Source organism: Monopterus albus, unplaced genomic scaffold (genome assembly GCF_001952655.1).
Source record: "Monopterus albus unplaced genomic scaffold, M_albus_1.0 scaffold271.1, whole genome shotgun sequence".
NCBI classification, from domain to species: domain Eukaryota; kingdom Metazoa; phylum Chordata; class Actinopteri; order Synbranchiformes; family Synbranchidae; genus Monopterus; species Monopterus albus.
In genome coordinates, this window is record NW_018128151.1 from 625,524 (window position 1) to 646,583 (window position 21,060).

The following is a 21,060-nucleotide window of genomic DNA, read 5'->3' on the forward strand; positions in this document are numbered from 1 at the left end:
TTACTTTTCTCCAGAAAAGGTGCAAAGTGTCTTAAACAGCTCAGCATCAGATCTTCCTGAGCAACAGCTCACCTGCAATATTAATGAACTGATTAATGAGCAAATGTGGTGTGGTGCAAAATAAGGCTTCCTTTCTGGTAATAATGGCTTAGTAATGTAGGCTTTAACAGCAAAAAAATAGAAACCATAATTCATGCTTGATGAGAAATGAACAAATTTGAATATAATGGGCTCAGGATTATTCTGGCACAACTGTGTGAACATTCATACCAGCCATGTGTGCAGTGCCCTGAGAGCTTATCAGGACTATAACCCTAAATGAGAAAACATTGGGATGGTGTAAAATCTAAATTAAAACTGAAAATGGAAATTTATAAATCATATGCTATTGTTATCATCGGTATTATGTTGAAAACAATACAGCAGCACATTCTTTGATGTCATACCGCATCTGTTTCATTCTTTGTTCAAAATGAACACTCACTTCAACTCTGATGCCTACAACATTCCAAAAAAAAGTTGGGACAGTAAAGCGTTTACCACGTTGTGATGTTGCTGTTCCTTTCACAACACTTACAAGACATTTAAGGACAGCCAGGCCTTGGTAATGTGCACGTTGAGGTTTTTCACTGTGTTGTTGAAATATGCATAGACGTCCCTAGAAAAGATGTCGCCTTGAAGGCAGCACATGGTGCTCCCAAGTCTGTTTTTTTTTTTTTTATGGTGCCACCACACAGTACACGTTTCCACTGTGTGATGGTCCATTCCAGATGCCTCTGACCCCAGAGCAGTCGACTTCTGGACACTGTTGACATGAGACTTCATTTTGCCACACTAGAGTTGTAAGCAGCATTTATGGATGTAACTATATATTGTAGTGGCTGACACAGGTGTGCCAAAGTAATCCTGAGCCCATGTGGTTATATCGCTTATAGAAGAGGAAGGGTTCTTGATGCAGTGTTGTCTGAGGATCAGAGAACACAGTCAAACAGCTCAGGCTCGGCCCTCGTCCTTTACACACTGACATCCCTCCAAATTCCTTGACTGTTTTAATCATGTTCTGCACCGTAGATGGTGACGTATCCAAATCCCTTCCTCTCTTTCTTTGGGGAACATTGTTTTTAAACATTTCAATAATTTTTTCAGACATATGTTGGCAAACTGACGGTCCTCGGCCCATCTTTGCTCCTAAAGGGCTCGGCCTTTCCTGGATGCCACTTTTGTACCAAGTCATGATGCAGTCACCTGTTGACATCACCTGTTTCAAATGGAATCATCATTTCATTGTTTACCTCATTACTGGCCCTGAAATGTAAAAAATAACTATTATAATTTTTAATTTTACATACTGTTCCAACTTTTTTCCAATTTGGGGTTGTAGCATGCTGCCTTGTAAAATCTGCTCAAACATGACATATACTGTCTGCGCGCTCAGCTTTCAGTGAGTCTCTTCTTGGTGATGTCACAGAGCTATTCAGTGACCCACTGGACTTTTTTTTCTGATCATGGATAAGAGGTTCACCAAAGGGGCACAGGATAGATATTCGCTAAATGAAGAGGCCTTGAGAGAAGCTTTGATCTGACAATCGCTTACCAACAAAGCAGTGTCAACAGCATTCACTCAGCTCAGAGCATCTGTGTGGGCTGTAAGGCAGAGGGAAACAGGGAACCTATGTCCTGTGGTGGGAATAGCCTCAAAAGCATGCAAACTGGCTTGCTGAAGTGTTGAGTCACACCTATCTTGCCAATTACCTCACTCTGTAAAAATATGTACTGGATGCTAAGATGTGACACATGAATGGTACATCTTAAGCTAAGCAGCTGCTTGCTACGGGCAAAAAACAACCTATCCAGACGTCACTGTGCCTTAATTTTGCAGCTGTCAGGGTGGTAACAGTTTTGCATATACAGTCAACTGAACTGACAGCAGTGACACCAGGTGCAGTACTTGTGACAGGACAGTAACAGTCAAGACTACTAACACCTCACATCTAACGACACACACACTGGTGCTCCATGTTAACCAGAGGTAAGAACGCTGTCAAATGTTTGACCTTTAGGGTCACCAGAACAGTGAGGAAACATGCAACACTGTCTTTGACATAGAAGCAAACTTTAGAGTTCTATTTTAATTGCAGGTGAATAATTCTAGTATACTCTCCATAGCCTTGGAAGCATTTTCATTGTTACCTTAGGAATGTGAGTGCTTCACTTTCAAAAAAGAGAAAGGACATGAGAATCACTGAGGTAAAGCTATGAATTCTGTTTATTTAGGTTATCTGTACGTAACTACATCAAACACACTGAGGTTTTTCACTCCATTTTATGACTTAAATATTAATAAAATCTGATTCAGACATCTCTCCAATAATTATTCAACTTTTCTACTGGCTCTTTTTGGTCCTGTCACATAAATAAATGGTGCCGTGGGTGTTTCAGAGAGAATTTATTCAATTTTCCACTGGACTAAACATTTTCATCCCTTTAATTTCCTCCTCAACATGAATAAACCTAAATACATTTGAATATACACTAGTGAAAAAGCTGCCTGCCAGAAAATGTATTTTATTGAGAAAGACGGAGTTAGTGACAGTAATCGGTGATGCCCTTCAGGAGGGTGTCTGCAGTCCTGGGTGGGACTGAAAGAAACATAATCAAACATTAAGCCCTTTTGAAATTTTGAACTACAGGGGATTGGAAAGTCCCTGCTTGTGAAAAAATGACAACTTACAATTTTTGTACCCCGTTATCATATATACAGAACCACCTTTATCACTTATTTCAGTAATCTATAGGTGGAACTACTGGTGTGTTTTTCCAAACTCATTCATGCATTCACTCCCCTGTTTGTGACTTATATCGTTTCAACATGTGATCTTTTTACATGTTCTCTTTTTTTGCTAATAAACGGCTCTGACTGGGTGTGTTGCTTGTAATTATCTGTTGGAGGTGATTGTGATGTGGAGTGGCTGGAAACAGGCTGTGTTAATCAAATACTGATTATAAGACAACAGACCCCTGAGCTCCAGCTTTTCCAAGGCATGCACAGCGGTAAGACACCCATACTGAAAAGCACACCACATTGTTTGTGCTGTGCTTGTTTTGTGTCTCCTCACAGACACCGTGTATCTCTTTGTGGCTGTTTTGCATCACTCTGTAGTTCTGTGGTGGTTTTGTGTCTTCCTGGCTGTGATGCACCTGTCTATGACTGTTGGACTGGCTACTCACAGTGGTACCACCCACACCATTTTTCAGGCTGAAAAATCTTTAATAAGTATTTTTATTCACAGCATATTTTGCCCTAACAGGCATGTAAATGCTGCAAGTCAAAATAAGTACAGTACTTTATACAGTTAAAATACAAATACACTATCAGCTATGTATAAAGGAAGCCGAAGAAAAAATGACTAAGGGATATTACAATGGTTTACATACCATTTTTTCTGTTATATTGTCATTATTGTTGAAAGCACAACAATCAATTGATATGAGATTATTCAATATACTGTTGAGTGTGGGAGGAACACTCAGAGTGCAACTGTCATTCATATTGTTGAAGTATTCTACTCACACCCACTGCTCCGTGCTGTTAGAGCAGTGTTTCATGGGGGTGTAGCGAGTAAGGCATTAAAAACAGTCACAGAGAGGAACATGTTTCCTACTTTTCTAGTCAGTAGAATACAGTATGCAGTCAGGTTCAGGATTTACAGACTTTACAGATTATGTGATCTCAACAAACTTGGTACAAACAACAAAAAAGGATTTACTTCCTGATCCAGCTCAGGAAGTTCAACCTGCCCCAGGAGCTGTTGATACAGTTCTACAGAGGAATCATCGAGTCTGTTCTCTGCACCTCCATCACTGTCTGGTTTGGCTCAGCAACCAAACAGGACAAGTACAGACTTCAGCGGACAGTCAGGACTGTAGAAAAGGTCATTGGTGTGAGCCTGCCCTCCATGGAGGACCTGTACACCGCACGGGTCAAAAGGAGGGCGGAGAGGATCACTGCTGACCCCTCACACCCCGGACACAATCTGTTTGAACTCCTCCCCTCTGGACGGCGTTACAGGTCACTGTGCACCAAAACTACCAAACAAAGACAGTTTCTTCCCCCGGGCCATCACTCTGATGAACACTTGACCCATGACTGCAGAACAGAACAACCACCCTCAGTGCAATAAACTGTAAATATAACCATGTATATCAGTCTGACAGTCTGAATGCTCTTCTGCTCTAATGTAATATATACAATATATCAGTATATTTATTTATAAATACTGTCTCTCTCCTTTCCTATTTTTGATGGCCCATATTTGAATGCACACTGTTTAGTTTTTAATCTTATTTTCATTGTTATTTTCTATTCCCTGTTGCCTTACAAACACAGAAAGAGCCTTAGTACCAGAGTCAAATTCCTTGTATGTTCAAAAACACTGGGCCATTTAAGGTGATTCTGAAATGCTTCAAGCTACTTTTGTAAAATGTATTGCAAACGTTTACTGAACAGCTATAAACTGCTGAAATGGCCATTTTAAGCTAATGGAGCCTGAGCCCGGCAATATTTCACCCAGGAGCACATCTAATGGTAAATAAATGTTTATCTGTTTTGTAAATATATAAAGACTATAACATAACAGGGTTTTGGATGGCTCTCAAACATTAAAGAAATACTGCTACTTGACTGCATTTTATATTTAACTGTTTCAGTGATGAATGGATTAAAAGGAAAGCTCTCTGCACAAACAGTCCAACACCAGAGACAGACTATGGATCTTAGGTGACGTCTCCATGGAAACACAGTCCCCTCAGAGATGAGAGTGAGAATACAGAGATTGTAACAAGGGTTATGAAGATGACCCATCACCTTGTTCCTACAGACACATTCTTATCTTAGCCTCAGTGGTTTTGAGTGCAGAGCTTTGGTTTCTCTCTCTTTATTACAATTTCTCTCACTGTAGGTCGTGCTGTCTGTCTCTCTCATTCTCTCTCTAACACTCACACACACACATACACACACACTGCTGTGTTTTCATTCCTTGTGGGGACTTTACATTGACTTCCATTCATTTCTTGTGGACTTATCCTAACCCTAATACCTAACCACTACCCTGACCATAATACTTAACCTAACACCTAACCTTAAACCATGTTGCCACCCTGAAATTCAGCGATTTCCACACTCACAATGCGAGTGTGTTAACAGGTTTCGGTCTCCTAAATGTAAGTAATACAAAGGCACACCACACACCACAGGCCATCCATGGTGATTTGCTTGGGGCCAACAAGTCTGGATGGTGACATTTCAAAGGGGAAAAATTATTCATAGGTAAGCTGGACGGCAGCCTGCACATTAGGGAAAACACACCCACCCCAGTGCACCAACACACACACACACACACACACACACACACAGTGGCTAGTGTGCGTAATGTCATGTGATATTCAGTATGGAGAATGGGCTCTGTGTCCATGTGGTGAATAAATGAGGCGGAGAAACGCTGGTGGCTGCATGAATCACGGGGCTCCGCTGAACTTTCGCTACCTGCACAGCCTGTCAGGATCTAGCCAGTGAGAAAACACTGCTGCTTCTGTACACACACACATTCACATTCACTGCAGCCAACAGCCATCCAGAGCAAATTACCCACATCCTGTATAATTAGCGAAGGTTGCTTATATTGCAAGGCAGGCGAATGCCCTGGACATCTGCATGTACTGTAGTATACTGAAGTCATCACATTTTGAGATTTTTCAGATTATTTATTGATGAGTCCTCTCTTATGTCTCTGTGCCAGCGATAGCATTATGTGATGTGAATGTGCTATGTCAGAAACACCTTGAGGGAATTTCTTCAAATTTGCCAACAAGTGTCCACTTGGACTCAAAGAAGAATCGATTAGATTTTGGTGGTCGAAGTTCAAAGATCTAGTGACTCCCGAGAAACAAAGTAAAGGTGTGAATTTAGCTTCTCCTCGCTATAATTAAAACATACTGATCATAAAATGAAACAGTGACTGAAATAATGAATTTAACATTTGATACAACAGCTGTGTGTTTTATATGAAAGAGATTTTGGGAGCACCACTGACCTCTGACTAAGAGCTCCACTGAAAACATGTAATGAACCCTTGATGCAGACACCGTGGTGGTGCATCTAAGATGTGATAGTCTAAGATGGTGTCTTTAAAAAATAAATCAATAAACAATCAAAGCTCATCTGAACCAGACTGCACCTTAAAGCTTCAGTAATCGGCCTGAAGTAGATGCTAATTACATGCAACCTGAACAAGACGCTGCACTTTCTTGCACCAAATTTGAAACACAGATGGTCATGTACTTGAACACATGCAAATAACCTGCATGTAGCACAGCATTTCACTTTAAAAAGCAAGAGGATCTCTTGTATGAGTGCCGTCAGGTAAAAGATACAAGTTTGCCCCGTGTTCAATTACTGATGAAGTAAAATAAAACAAAACCACTGTTGCCGAATGGATTCAATGGCTTCTAGTTTGATTTTCAATAGAGCGTGGTTTTAAATCAATGAGAATCATAACACCTTAAGGGGCCCCATCAAGTTTGCAAATTAAAATCAGTTTACAGGTCTTGGGGCGCAGTAACCAAAAGGGTCTCTTTTAGGCTTTCAATCAATTGCTTTCACACTTGATCAATTAATTAATTTATGTATATGTATCACATGTTTCCCAGCTTCAACTTCACACCTCTAACTAGGGTTGCACAATACTGGACTGAATTTTCTATTCCAGTATTCAGATGGCACTTTTCTTTCACAAGTGTCAGATAAAAGCTCTCCAATAAAATAGCCTATTGCCTCTATAATCCTGTTGGGAGCCCGCTGATGATGCATGGTAGTTGCTGTGGCTTTGATGGGCCCATTAAATTGTACTGTACACATGGGGTAAATTGCTAAGCAGTTTTAAATTTGTTGTAGACCCCGTTGTGCTGCAAACATGGTTAAAAACTCCTTGCAACTACTTGAAAAAACAGAAAGGCTTGGTCTGATACACTCAGTTGATGCAAATATAGCATTAAAAATGTGAAAAAAATGAGACTGCAAAGAGGTCTGAATCAAAATGTTGATCTTAATGTGATGAATTAGGCTGCCCTACCTCCAGCCATAAACACATGATGCAACTAAGGAGAAGGATGCCAGAGATCTCTTCCACCGCTTTGTTATTTTGTATCACAATGTAAAATTGCCTGGTAAAAGGCTCTTTGCATCCATATGATACAAAGTCATAAAAATGAAACTATGAAATTAGAAATAGAACAATGGAATGAATTAGCTGGAAAATAAAATGTGTTTTGTGCCATCAAACACTTCACATATCCGATGTGAAATGTCAGGTAGATGGTGGAATTTTTTCTCCAATAGTATACTATTTTAAAGTTACCATAATAACAACAGTATTTACTTCTGATAAAATGCTATATTTTAAGGTAAGGTTTACAGTGCTGCTATAAAACGAACCTAATATGCCATTAAAAAGCTAAAGTATACATTTTCTGTTGCATTAAAATATTAACTGTGTTTTTCCCCCTAGTCTAACAACTCAATTATACAACTATACAAAACTAAAACTAAACTTTTTCCAAATATATTGAGACTGTAGCAACAGGTTTTTGACATAAACTGATAAAGTGGCTAAAGGCTGTGGTGTTTTATGTTCAGTACTTGTAACTGGCGAAGTATGTACATTAACATGCCCTCATTACATGAACAGAAAGTGTAATATGTTTAGACAATGTACAGGCAATGTTAGGCAGCCAGGAGATAGAGGGAGGACCCCCCTCCTTCCAAACAAAAACTCCACAACCAAAAGAATGAGGTTTACAGTTGGTATGAGCAGAAACTGTGGTTAGAATATTATTTTGAAGATGCAACCTTCACAGTATGTTTGTTATGCACCCAGTCATACACACAGTTAGTGGCAGCAAGCTACCATGCAAGGCATTGGCCTAACCATCGCAGCAAATGTGGCTCATTGTCCTTGTCAAGGGCTCTTTGGCAGACGGACAGGAAGAGCAGGGTATAAAAGTGCCAACCCTGCAGCCTGCTGAGCCACAGAAGCCAGCAGAAAACAAAAAATGTCTGACACCACCTGTGGTGGTGAATTTAAGGAATAACAACAAAGATGCTCTGTTTACATTTGCTAAAAAGTTAAGACAACGTCCATGTCTCTCTTAGTCATACATCTCTATTGACGCCACTGACTCTAAACAGCATGTCAGACACAGTCATGCTGAGTCATGTCTCCTTCAGTTGCCTTGAAATGGCTGAAAAACTGATTTCTACATTTTGTCCTTAGGAGCAAAAACAGGAGACATGCAGCCGTTTCTCTTGAGAATCCTTTGTTTTTATCTTGTGAATTGAATTTTTGTTTATTGTGTTGTACGTGCTGAATTTTAATATGCTGTAAATTTGTATGGCTGCCATCTTGGCCAGGTCTCCCTTGAAAAGAAATCTTGGGCTCAATGGGACTTGCTGAAAAAATGTAAATAAATAAAGAAAACATTTGGCTCTCATGACTATGCAGGCAGGCAACCGCACATCATTTCTGGGGAGAAATGAAAACAACAACTGGCAACAATCATTCTTCCTGATGGGCATGGAACTAAAGCAATACTCCTTCAAATAACCTTCAGTGTTTTCTGATGTTATAAAATGTGTCTGAGGAACATTCAAGATCCCTGTGTCTCCCTCTTGCATGAAACACTGACAAGATAGTTTATCTGCGTTTCACCTGTATCATCCATTAAACACACACACACACACACACACACACACACACACACAGAGGCGCTCTAAAGGCCAGCCAGACGTCTCAGATAAGGAAGATATCCCTTATTCAAAAGCCAACATAAATCTCCATGACACCGAGGCAATAACAATCCAACTAGACGAAGCAGAGACAACGTGTACTCATCAAACGGTCTCCGCGCTCCACTATGCACCATGCTGGAAGCCGGGATGCCAATGTATTAAGGTGAAGCAGAGAGTAATGACAGTTCAGTGATGCAATTATGCTGGCATCATTTCAAAAAGACAAGCCAGAGAGGACTTTGCCGAATGGGCCTGCATGCACAAAAAAAAAAAAGATGAAAGCTTCCACAGTCAATTAAAAACAAAAGAATAAATATGTGACCTAAAAAAAATGAATTCTTTTTGTTTATTTGTTTAAATGAGCAGAGAGCACTAACAGGGCTTTCAGCAGTTTTCATTACTGCTGTGTGTCTGTATGCTGCATTTGTCAAAAGCCTTGCACGCAGAGTGGTTAATAGAAATATTAGTGGTAACAGGTTTGTGCTGGCACCATTCTTCTTGAGACTGTCCATATGAAACAGTGCGGCTAATGTCTGCACCTAATCCAACTAATATGTGTGAGGGAGTGCAAGAAAGAATTAGCTGTTAAAAATCAGTATCACAAGAAAAAAACCTTATAGTATATGTGGCTGTGTATAAACTAAACTACATAGTGCATATGTTTTTAAGTTGTAAAACAGTCTGAAATACAAGTGTAAATGGACAGTGGAACCAATCATGGTCAACAGTCAAATGCGGGCTAAGTCAATTGTGTCAAATTCTATCGTTTTTCGCAATTATATAAACCTTCCCTTCTTTGCATTAGTCTCTGCTCGCGTGCAGCTTTGACTCCCTCAGTCTCTCACTGTATAAAGGATGCCACTAATGCCTCATAGATTACAGGTTTTCCTACTGGGGCCCATGTTAAATATGCATATACTCATAATACCACAAAGCTGTATGAAGAACATAGCTCCTCAACTTGTATATGCCACATTACCATAGCATGATTTGGTTTAAAAGTAAGTCAGACGCACCTTCCATTCAGTTCATTATTGATAATGGTGCAAGACTCCCAGATGATCAAATGGTCATTATCTTTATCTTTATCTTTATTGTCATTGTACAATGTACAATGAAATTAGAATGCAATCCTTCGATAATAAAATCATCATAAATAATAAAAACCCAGCAAAATTACACACTCGCATCCATACACATCCGACTATTGCACGGCTCCCTTAAAATCACCATATGTCTATACCGGTTCTGTTCATTATTTTTATGGTGTTTCTCTTCAAAAGACTGAGAAAATACAATCTTTGCTGGGCCTTCTTTACCAAAGCAATGGTATTAGCACCCCAAGTCAGGTGCTGCTCAAAGATGACGCCCAGGAACCCAAAAGCGGCCACCCTCTCCACCTGGACTCCATCGATGAACAGTGGCTTAATGTCTGTTTTATTCCATAAAAGAGCTCACTACAGTTTGGGAGGCATTGTTTACATTACAGGCCTTAATGCCCAATTCACATTTGCTTGTCCATTCCAATTTTCTTTGTGCTGATAGCTCACATTAATGCTTGTAAATGACATGTGTTTAGGTCCTGCATGTGCACATTTACAAACTGAAATGTGAGCCATGTGTGCACAAGAATAATAATGTCATGTGTATGATGGTCATATTGAGCAATTCCTTAAAAAAATAAAAAATTTCTATGTTCCTTCCAGTTTCGCCTGATCATAAGTTTCTCCATAAACGTTCAACAAAGACAGCAAAAAACCACGAGAATTACAATCTGACCATTCTGTCAATGGTCGCATGGTCAAATATCAGATATGAATCGGATCTAGGACCACACATGGAAGTGGTCCAGACCTAATTTGGAAAAAAAAAAAATCTGATTTGGTGTATTCATATGTCTGTGGAAAGATGAGGTCTGAGTCATTTGGAAGAGGAAAAACAAGGATTTGGGCTGGCAGGTGATGTGAACGTAGCCTAAGAGAAAGCAAGGTGTGCTAAAAACCTAGACAGTGATCCTGAACTACTCCCTTCAGATAACAGGATACCTGTGCTTTATGTTTTTCCTTTTAGCTTTATCATTGTACAGCAAGTGATGCAGGATAACAACATGGTGATCTCTAACATTTTACAAATAGACTCATGTCTGAAAATGACCTAAAAACAAAGCCAACAGTGATGGAGGGGCAGAGTGATGAAGAGCAGTGCAACTCAGTCCTGTTCACTGCTCAGATGTTCTCAGCTCCAGTGCTGAGTGCTGGTGTCAGTGTTAGTGAAATGAGCTCAACAACTTTTGACACTGGTACAGCCTCCTCTGTTGTGATGCACTTCTCCTGACAGCCTGTCAACAGAAGGGACACTCCGTGGTGAATTGAAATTTTATTACTGAACTATGACTCACACATTTTATATTACTGACTGTGGAAATGTGTTTTCATAACAAAGCTGAGAACAAGCCCATTAAACTGTGTGTCATACAGATAAAACATGAGCCTCATGCAGGCTGTTAGAGCAGTTTACTACAGAACCGTAGTACCCTCTGGGAGGAGGTTTATTGAAGAAAACCCCTCAGTAATAAAGTTGAATATTTATCCAAAATGAAAAATACTTCCAGATAAGTAGCACAAACAATTCAAGGCTCAAGGTTCACTAGTGATGGCAAGTACTAGTTAGCCAGCTGTATGACTTCTGTGCCTCTAGAGTAAAGAGGAGCTTTGGCACATCTGTCAACATCATCCTGATGATATTGTAGAGGATTGTAGTGTTGCACAGACATGCACATGCATCGGACCTTAATAAGAATCCAGTGTCATTGGTGCTGGAATGATACTAAGGACCATAGTTCTGGATATTCCAGCCTACACCTTTCTGTGAGTCACCCAACTTTAAATAACTGAAATACAGATTGCATGCAATTGAGTACATCTTATTAATCCCCTTAAATGAATGTACTGACTCACAAAACTAAAGAAAGACGACAACCATCCCCAGACATGAAGAGAAGCTGAAAATCAGAGGAATAAAAGTCAACTAAAATCCAATTTTCATGCACTGTCTGTCTCAGACAACCACTATAAATAACTGTTAAAAAACAACAGCCCTGGAATTTTAAATCTCCAAACTACTGTGTTTCCCTCATTATGCAGTGGCACAGTAGTGCACACTGAGTGCCTTTAATAGAATACTGATAACCTATACTGTACATCTCATTATATATGCAAAATAATGTTATAAAGTCAGCAAATCTGTTTTGTACGGAGCTTTAATGAGGCACAGTGCTTTGGCAGATCAATAACTGGACAAAACAGAAGGAAACTATGTGACAACAGTTGTGGGAGAGAAGCAAAAAGGAAAGGCGACAAGGCCACGTCTGTTCTTTACTCATCTCCAATTTGTTTTTGCGAATAAACAACACAAACAGACAAAAGATTATGTGTGTGTGTTCATTAAAGAAGACTTCCCAGAAGGCTGTAATGGTTCAGCAATAACATTGCTCTACTGTAGAGACTGCATCAAAAAAAGGAGACATCTTACAGATTAGCTGCTGTGGAACCACAAACATGCTCACACATAAGACAATAATAGTCCACACCAACTGCACCAGGGGCACACAGCACACACCTCTCTCTCTTCCTCAATCGTTGTGTCCAAGGCATAAAACTGGCAGATAAACAAGAATCACACTTTGAATTGTCACTCTGCTGCACTTTGACTGGCAGAACATTATCACCAGAGTAACCCTCTGGGCCTGTTAGAGGGCTACAAATCCACCCGGCTCAGCAAGAACCCTGGTCATGACTCAAGAGTCCTGCTGACAGCTCCTTCTCAGAGGGTGAGGAGAGGCAATTATCCCGATGTTAGAAAGGGAAGGCATAAGACAGAGGAGCATCCTAGAGTTGGCTGCCCCAGTTTGAATGAGAAATTACCCACATTTGTAGAAGACCAATTTTTGTGTAGGTTAATTATTTTAAGACTTTTCAAACTGAAAGAATGGGTGTGGATATTTTATAGTCTTTCTTAACATAATACTGGCATGTGGAGTGCATGTTTAAAAAGGCACTGTATTGGTAGCAGTAATTGCTCTTCCTCTCCATATTGCCCATGAAAAGATCCCTTTCCAGAGCAACCATGCTGCAAGAAAATGGGGATACAATCCGCATCCAAAGCAAAAATGGATTCAGAATTTCACAGAAGCTATTATCATGTCCTTGAGTTTGCTATATTAAGTCAGTATCTTAGACTTTTTCAGGATGAAATACCATCTTGGCATGTACATGAACACCATCTCCTGGGTAAGCTCCAACAGAAGGCAGAGGTTACCTCTATTAATCCACATTTATAAAAACTGCATTACTCAATATGAGCATTCACCATTTAAAAACATACACACATTGCACATTCATCATGAGCCTACGCCCTTTAAAAACAATACAATACATATTGCACACTCCTTTGCACACTTTATACATACCTCAGGAGCCATATTTCACATATTGCATATGCACATACATATATACACATATTTTACACAGCTTCCCTATATAAAATACAAACTGCTCAAATGAAACTAACTGAGGTGTTGTAACTGTTGATTGTTGTACAGTAGGCTTGCCTGTACAATACGCCTTCATATTGCCAGGACAAAGGTAGCCAGTAGACTCAGCTAGCCTAGACAAGTGCCGACATTACCTTCAGTTCAACGTCAGAATGCGTTTTTGCATGTGGCAAGAACTGTGTATTTTGGACCAGTTGTCCTATTCCAACATATAAGGTATCTTTTCACATATTTATTACAACAACTCATTTGAAGTGGTAAAATAATGAATTGTTTGAAATAAGCTGGGACATGATCAGATGTCAATAAGGGATTATAGAGAGCAAACAATGACCAACAGAGGCAACAACAATACAACAGTGGACACAATGTCAAGGGGACAAGAGGGGGCTCTAGCTTCCTTGAAAGCCATCCACAAATGCAAAACTCCACAACACTTTTAAAAGAAGGAATACTGTCGATCATCTGGGCAACATCTCTCTTGACAACAGCATCACACAGCTTCCCGCTCTTCTCTTGAAGAATGAAAGCTACAAATCCTATGGCTGCTAGAGGTCTTTGTCACTTTTTGTTGGGCGCCTGCCTCATTCATTTGGTGCCTTCTCAGAAAAAGTGAAAACAAAACAGGGGCATTATTTCTTTAAATCTGTGAATCCCTTTCGTCACTCTCCATGCTCTGTCTACCCTCCTTTCACTCCATCTATGTTGCCAGTACTCTACAAGAGTAGAGTACAAGAGTACAAGAGTAGAGTACTGGTAGGGACACATAAAACAAAGTAGGCGTTCCCTACAAATTAGATGGTGAAGGGAAAGATGTTGCTATTTTGATGAAAATCATGTTTCAAAGTAAGAGGAAGCATCACTATGCATTTGTGGTTTGCACACTTTCCTCTCCACTAGGCAAGTCATTTTACAGCCACTGTGACTGAGATGAGTAGGGTGACAGCTCCAACGATTAATCACAACACAGCCCTCCCAATAACATTCCACTGCCCAGTCTTTCTCTGCAAACTGCACCGCAGAAGCAAATCATTTGGTTTGCAATGATTGGGTTAAATTACCATCATTTCTGACATTATATATGCAACATTTATAGCAGAGGAAATGTAACTTTTTAGAGAAACGTGACCAAAATCCATGAACGCAGACAAGGGTGGGGACATGTTTTTAGTATGCTGCTCTAACTCCGTCTCTGCTAATCTAACGCTAAAGCCAGTTACTTTGCCAGGTGTGAATTATGGCTTTCAATACTCCAGCTCATGCTTACAATAGTGTGGGAACAAAAACTATTCTTCCACTGGAGTTTAAAGATAAAAAATAAATAAAATTAAAAAAGTCTGCATTACACGGCTCCCTAGCAAAAACTCAATTTGCTGTGTCCTTAATGCCCTCCAGACTGCCTTAGTGAGAGGAGTGGAAAGATGTCGGGAAAGAAAGGGGGAAATACGAGTGGTGATAAAATGTCTTATTGGAACTATTACACACTGTTTTGGTTAGCAGTTTTCATCACCGAGCTTGAAGGCTCCATCCTGCTCTCTGGCAATTTCTCTGGCTCTGTCTGTGTCCTTCTATTACTTTTTCACTGCCATCCTTCTCTCCCTGTCAGCCACAGCTCTCCCTCTCTGCTCATCTTGCCCTTCCTCCATTGTTCTTCTCATTCAGCTCGTGTTTGTTGAGGAGCCAGTAAAAGTGCCACCAGCAGCTGTCCAAACACTGATGGCCCCCCCACTGTGCATGTCAAAGACCCTCCTATGTTCCCAGTTGATTTTACCCTAGCTTTTCCACTGCTGTCACCATAGCACCTAAATAAGAAAGGGCAGAAGAAGAAGGAAGGAAGCCAGTGGTGGAATATGTGTAGAAACAAAGAGAAAATGAGGGCTGGATCTGAGCAGGAACCTGAAGATGACAGAAAAATGCACTTGAAAGAGGGGTACAAGGATGGAAGAATTCACAGGAAATAAAAGGCATGAGAAAGGGCACGGGGGATAAAATGACAGGAATGAAGTGGTGTAGCAGAGGAAAACAGGAGTCAGTAAGAAAATGTTATATTTGTTAGTGAGTGGTAGCTCAAGACCAAAGCTGCCATCCTCAACCAAACAGCTGCCAACATGGTAAGTACAAACCGCTGAGGACGATGAGGCGCAATATGCTGAGTGTGCAGCTTGAACACCAGGCTTATGTTGACGGACTTCTCCGAATGAGAAGAGCTAGCTTGGTCTGCGATTCACATTTCTGAAAAAATTTTATCAAACACACGCCCTCTCATGAACAGGTGACATTCATGAGGTTGAATTAAGCAAACACTACACAGGTTTGCACAGTTAAAAGAGGGTTTAGTGAATCCAGCTCAGAACATCCAGCTCAGAACATTCCCGATACAACCTCACAGGAAAAAGTACAGTAAGACTGACGTAGAACAAGAGAGAACTCAGAGAGAGCAGACCACCAAGGCAGCACAACATAATGCCATTCCACCTAAAAGCAATATTCCCGTGACAGTTTGGCGCTTGTAATATGATTCATTGACCATGAAAACCTACTCCTGTCATTTGTAATCACATTGATATCAGACAGTTATCTGGCAAAAACTTTACCTCTGCATAGGCAGAGGTAATAGGAAAACATTCTTGCATAAGATTCAGCGCGTCTGTCTTCCATTACTTACTATCTCCTCTGAGCACTTACACAAGGTTACTTAGCATTAAAGCACATTCACAGATATATTGTTTCTCCACACACTGGGACACTGAGCTGAGCTGCAAGTGAAAATGATATTTTTACTACATGGATATGTTCAGACATAAACAATACTTGCTAAGTACTCACTTATATTTATTCACTACATCAACAGCTGAATTTAAAATACTTATCTAAGCCTACTATTGCACAAACTGTAGCAAATTGCTTTTGTGCTGTAAATTCTCTTGACCACCATAAATGAAAGCCATTTGACAACTGCATGGACAGCCTACATGTTTTAAGAATGCCTTGTCTGCCCGTCATTACTGATACAGATCATTTTCTGAGAAGTTCATGCTCATCCTCTCTGCCTCAGAGTACAGTACAGTTAAATGAACTGCTGCATGGGTGGGCTTTTAGGTCTGGAGGGTCAGCCACCCAATTAACCCCTTCTCAGTTGAGAGGAGAGGCAGGAAAGTGATGGGTTAGGTATTAACAGCTACCTGCAAGAAAAGCAGGCTCTCAGTGCAGCTGGAAGTGAGTGTCTTATCATTGTCTCCAGGACCCAGTTCTATCTAACTGTAACCGACAATTGTGGCAACTACAAGCTAGTAATTAGGGAGGCAGAATTAAAAGCTCACACAACAGCAACTATTCCAAGGCAACAAACAATTCTCAGTTATTGATTATTTGCACATACACATGTAATATACACTGGGGGGTACATCACAAAGCTAATGTCTGAATCTGTTTACTCATTTATTAAGGCTTTGCCATCATTTAATCAAGAACCACCAACTACATTTGCTTAAAAAAACAGTAAAAGAAGTTCTCAATGAGTTTCAAATAGACTTGAGCGTGAGGGAACATGTATTGTTTTACATATTTTTAGAGAACAAATAGTGTATATGTATGGACAGTGTGGATTTGAAAGTGGAGGAAAGGCGATATTGAACACTGCTTGAAATTAAAGTCTGCACCCAGGGGACTCCGACTGCTAAAAGTGAGCACAAGCAGCTTTGATCATTAAATGTGACAATTCCTGTTGCTGGCGCTAATGGAGTTACAGGTGCTCAAATCATATCTTATGGTCATGATTCGGATTCACAAATCTCAATCTGCTCTTGACTTGCAGACTGTGTCACACTCAGACTGTTTCAATTCTCTTGTGCTCAGTACACCTCCATACACATAATACATCCATAACAATATGCAAAGATCAAAGGCTGAATACAATCTAAGCATGCAAAAGGTATCATCTACAGAGGCTTCCGGCAAATGCAGTCGGTAACTTCGTATTAATTAATCCCCCAAGACATATTATATTAACATGTGGCCCTGCCTAATTTCGCTGTCTTGTTTTCTATTTATCAAGCATTAGTTGCTCTCAGCATCAATTACAGTAAGCCATTATCTTAGACACACAAAAGACCACTGCAGGCAAAGTTGAGCAAAGGACAATCTTCTTCCCAATAACATTAACCTTAAAGCACCCTACATACAGTAACTTCTGACAGGAAGGCAGACAGAGATTATGTGCCCTCAACGTGGCTGCTACAAAGTTGAAAGTCACTGTCCTCTACCAATTTATTATGAATGTACCAAATGTCTAAATATGACACACTACATAGCAATGCACTCTTCATCTTCATCATATTCTTTTCTTCCATAATGAAAATATATCCCTCAAGGGATTCAAAAGCAGGTCTGTCCTGATAGTTTAAGTATGAACGTGGTCCTTGTTGCTCCTGTCCAGTAGGGTTTTTATCCAAAGAACTTTATTTTTACCTAATAAATCAACAACAGTTTTCTCCTGTTCGTGTTGTATTAATTGAAAACCTGACCTAAAATAGATATAACCGTAACTGGATGATTGAAATAATTCAACATTCAAAGTGTTCCTATAGCACTGCAGACACTATTCAACAATCTTCAGTACAGAATATACTGTATGTGTGAGGCGCTTACCAGCAGGGGCATGGCCAGGTCAGCAATGTAAACAAAGGCCGCCCCAAGTGTGAATCCCACAGCCACAGGCACAAAAGCAAATGAGCCGTACTTCCCAGAATCCTCTGCCATTCCGATTGCTGGTGCAAGTAATGACCAGTATGAAGCAGCCAACATTACCTGAAAGAGGCAAGAAAGGGAGAGAAAAAGGGAAAAGTTAGATGCTTCAACTCAACTGTTGTCCAGTCTAAATGAGAAAGAACAGGTTGATAGGGGCAAACAATAGAACTTGTGAGCAGCATTACATTTTTTATTCAAGCCTGGATCTCATGTGCCTAAAAACACACACACTTTAAAAATAAATGTGCCAACTTAAAAGCATGAGATCATTGTTTCAAATGTCCCGTTCACTAGATCTGAAGAACCACTAGTATGAGGACGGGATCATGCAGTGAGTGTGTTCTCTCGGACTCAGAGATGCACAGTATCAGATGCAATGACCAGAACAAATGTAAAGCATGATAATCAATCAAAACACTGAAAAAAATTTTCAATCTAATAACTATTCAGCAACAACACTGCCGTCCTGGCGGACCTTGCCCTGCTGTGCTGCTCTGGAACTCCCTGATGTTGCCCTGTTCTCATCTTGTTCCAGTCAGTGCTGGGGGCTCATTATTACTTATTCATTCACACTTTCTAATATTGTCTGTCCACCTCACCTACTCATACATTAGCTATCTGTTTTTATAACATTTTTTTTAACTTCTTTTTCTACCTCCTCCCTCTTTTACAGTATCTCATAGTATATTCTTATTTGTAGACTGAACAGAGCCCACTGATGTTTCCCAAGGTTGCACGAGTGTATATACATGTGGATGTGTGTGCAAGTGTCTGGTCTATTCAGCACCCTGATAGGTAATTTGCCCTGAAACCAACTTTCGCTCCATTGCATAGTCTGTTTGCATTAGCTGTCAAAGTCCAACTAGAAATGAGAAGGTTTTGTATCTTTGAACAAACTAGTGTCTTTTTAAGCCGAGTGTATATACATAAAGTAGCTGCAGTTTCTGGTGTTCACCACTGGTTGAGTTCTCATAACTGCTTCCTGATCAGCAGTAAAAATGCAAAAACATCAACATATAGTCAGCCCTGCCAATCAAGAGGAATAGAAGTGTACTGTTAAGATGCAGTCAGTTTTAGCTCTTAAAAGGAATCTCTTGTACCATTAGCATCAAGGTTAGTCAGCTTTGTTAAGCAGGTGGAGGATAAACATGCTGAACTGACTTCACCACTAATTGGTTTGGCTCAAAAAGGAACCATGGGGAGCTGAAAACTTGTGAATTATAGCCAACTCCAACAGTTAAATACCTGTTTGATTTACAGTGAATTGTCACATCCTGGCTGCAATCAATTTCTCACCATGAGTTCAGAGGATAAATACAGCATGAAGCTTGCAGTGGTGTTGAACTGATCTGCATTTTACTGAAAAGTATTTACAATGTTTAGCCCACACCACTTATATGCATGAAAGTAAAGAACATTAAAAACACATTTAATAAAATGCTAACTCATACAACACCACCACTAACCCCTAAGATCTCCATATTAAACATATAGCCTAACTGAATTACAACATCATCTCTTGGAATGTTGTTTAAAAAAATGGCTATGATCCTCACAAAAGGTTCAGTGCATGGTAAAATGTGTAAGAGATAACATAAGATTAGAATATGCATAATAAAGTAGCAGTCCATGGCAGTACTGGTCAAGTGTAATTGTCCATTCCTATAAGAAACCATATACACAATACATATCCAAGCAAACTAAATCTCTAATACAAGGGAACCTAACACTGTGTTAGTGCAAGCTAATTCAAATAATTCACATTTCTAAAGAAAAAAAAAAAGATACAGACAAGTATCTCTGCAGATCTACATGGAGCATGTTGTTATGGATGGATTACAATGGTTTGCAAAAGAGCAGACACACACTTATCAACATTGTGCGGCCCCATCAATCAGAATGATGGCTTTAAATTCCTGTAGGGAGCCCGAGTCCAAAATGAAACGGTAAAGAGATGTTCATGAAGCAGCGCTTGAATTTCTCCTACTGATACCTGTGCATGTTCCAGCCCCAAAACCTTCAGCAGAGAGAAAAAAAACACAGTCTGTGAAACCTCTGGTTTGATTCATCTTACACTAATCTAATACAGAGGATTACTGAGGATTCCCATTAAGCGGTACATGTTAGTGGTTCAACATGCTTCCATGTTAACATGAAAACTTGTCAGAGGCTTTGCACCTACCTAGTCACGCCAGCACCACAAGAACAGTCTTGAGGGGGATTATTTTAATCTTCCACATCAGTTCTCTGTCAAATTCACTTTCCATCATCAATTAAAAATGAGGAGATTCTGTATTGAGAAGAATATCACGTACTTCTGTGCCAATTTATGTGAGGTGGGGAGTTGTCTGCATGTTAATTATCAGCAATGCAGAGCACACATAATATTAGAGGCAGCTTGTGTTAGAGCTGCCAAGCCTCAAGGTAAATGAAACAGACATTTAAATTATTTAAATGCACAAAATGTGACCTTGCATGTGTTGTGTGTGTGACAATTCATCTTTTAGGTCTCCTAGAGGATTGGTCAACCAATTAAATTCCAGGAATACTATTACTAACATCTCCTACATACACTATTTGCAATCCTACATAATGCATATGACATGAAAACCTGAAAAAAGAGTCATGTTTCCAGCTTTTAAAGTAGTAGTTTAACATTTTAAAAGTTAAGTGATGTCTGTACAGTAAATATGAAGCTACAGCCAGAAGGCAGCGAGAAATTGGGCTAGGCAATATGCTCCAAAATATTATCAAAATATTGTTTTGATATTTACTGATGTTGCTAATCATGGTTAAATATGTTTATTACCATTCATGAACAAGAAAACACATCAATGTGTTTATTAGACCTCAAAGAGACACACAGTGCTTTCTGTCGAAAATCACTAAATGTAAACATTGTTTACACAAAAGTCTACAG

General features: G+C 39.8%; 1 protein-coding gene across 3 annotated transcripts in view; it reads right to left on the reverse strand.

Moving 5' to 3' along the window:
* Window positions 1-21,060, reverse strand: part of slc39a11 (solute carrier family 39, member 11) — a 103,606-nt gene that overhangs the window by 62,909 nt on the left and 19,637 nt on the right. For all 3 annotated transcript variants that reach the window (XM_020622012.1, XM_020622011.1, XM_020622010.1), the window contains exon 4: window positions 18,042-18,200. In XM_020622012.1, coding sequence (XP_020477668.1) covers window positions 18,042-18,200 — 159 coding nt within the window. The remainder of the gene's footprint in view (window positions 1-18,041; window positions 18,201-21,060) is intronic.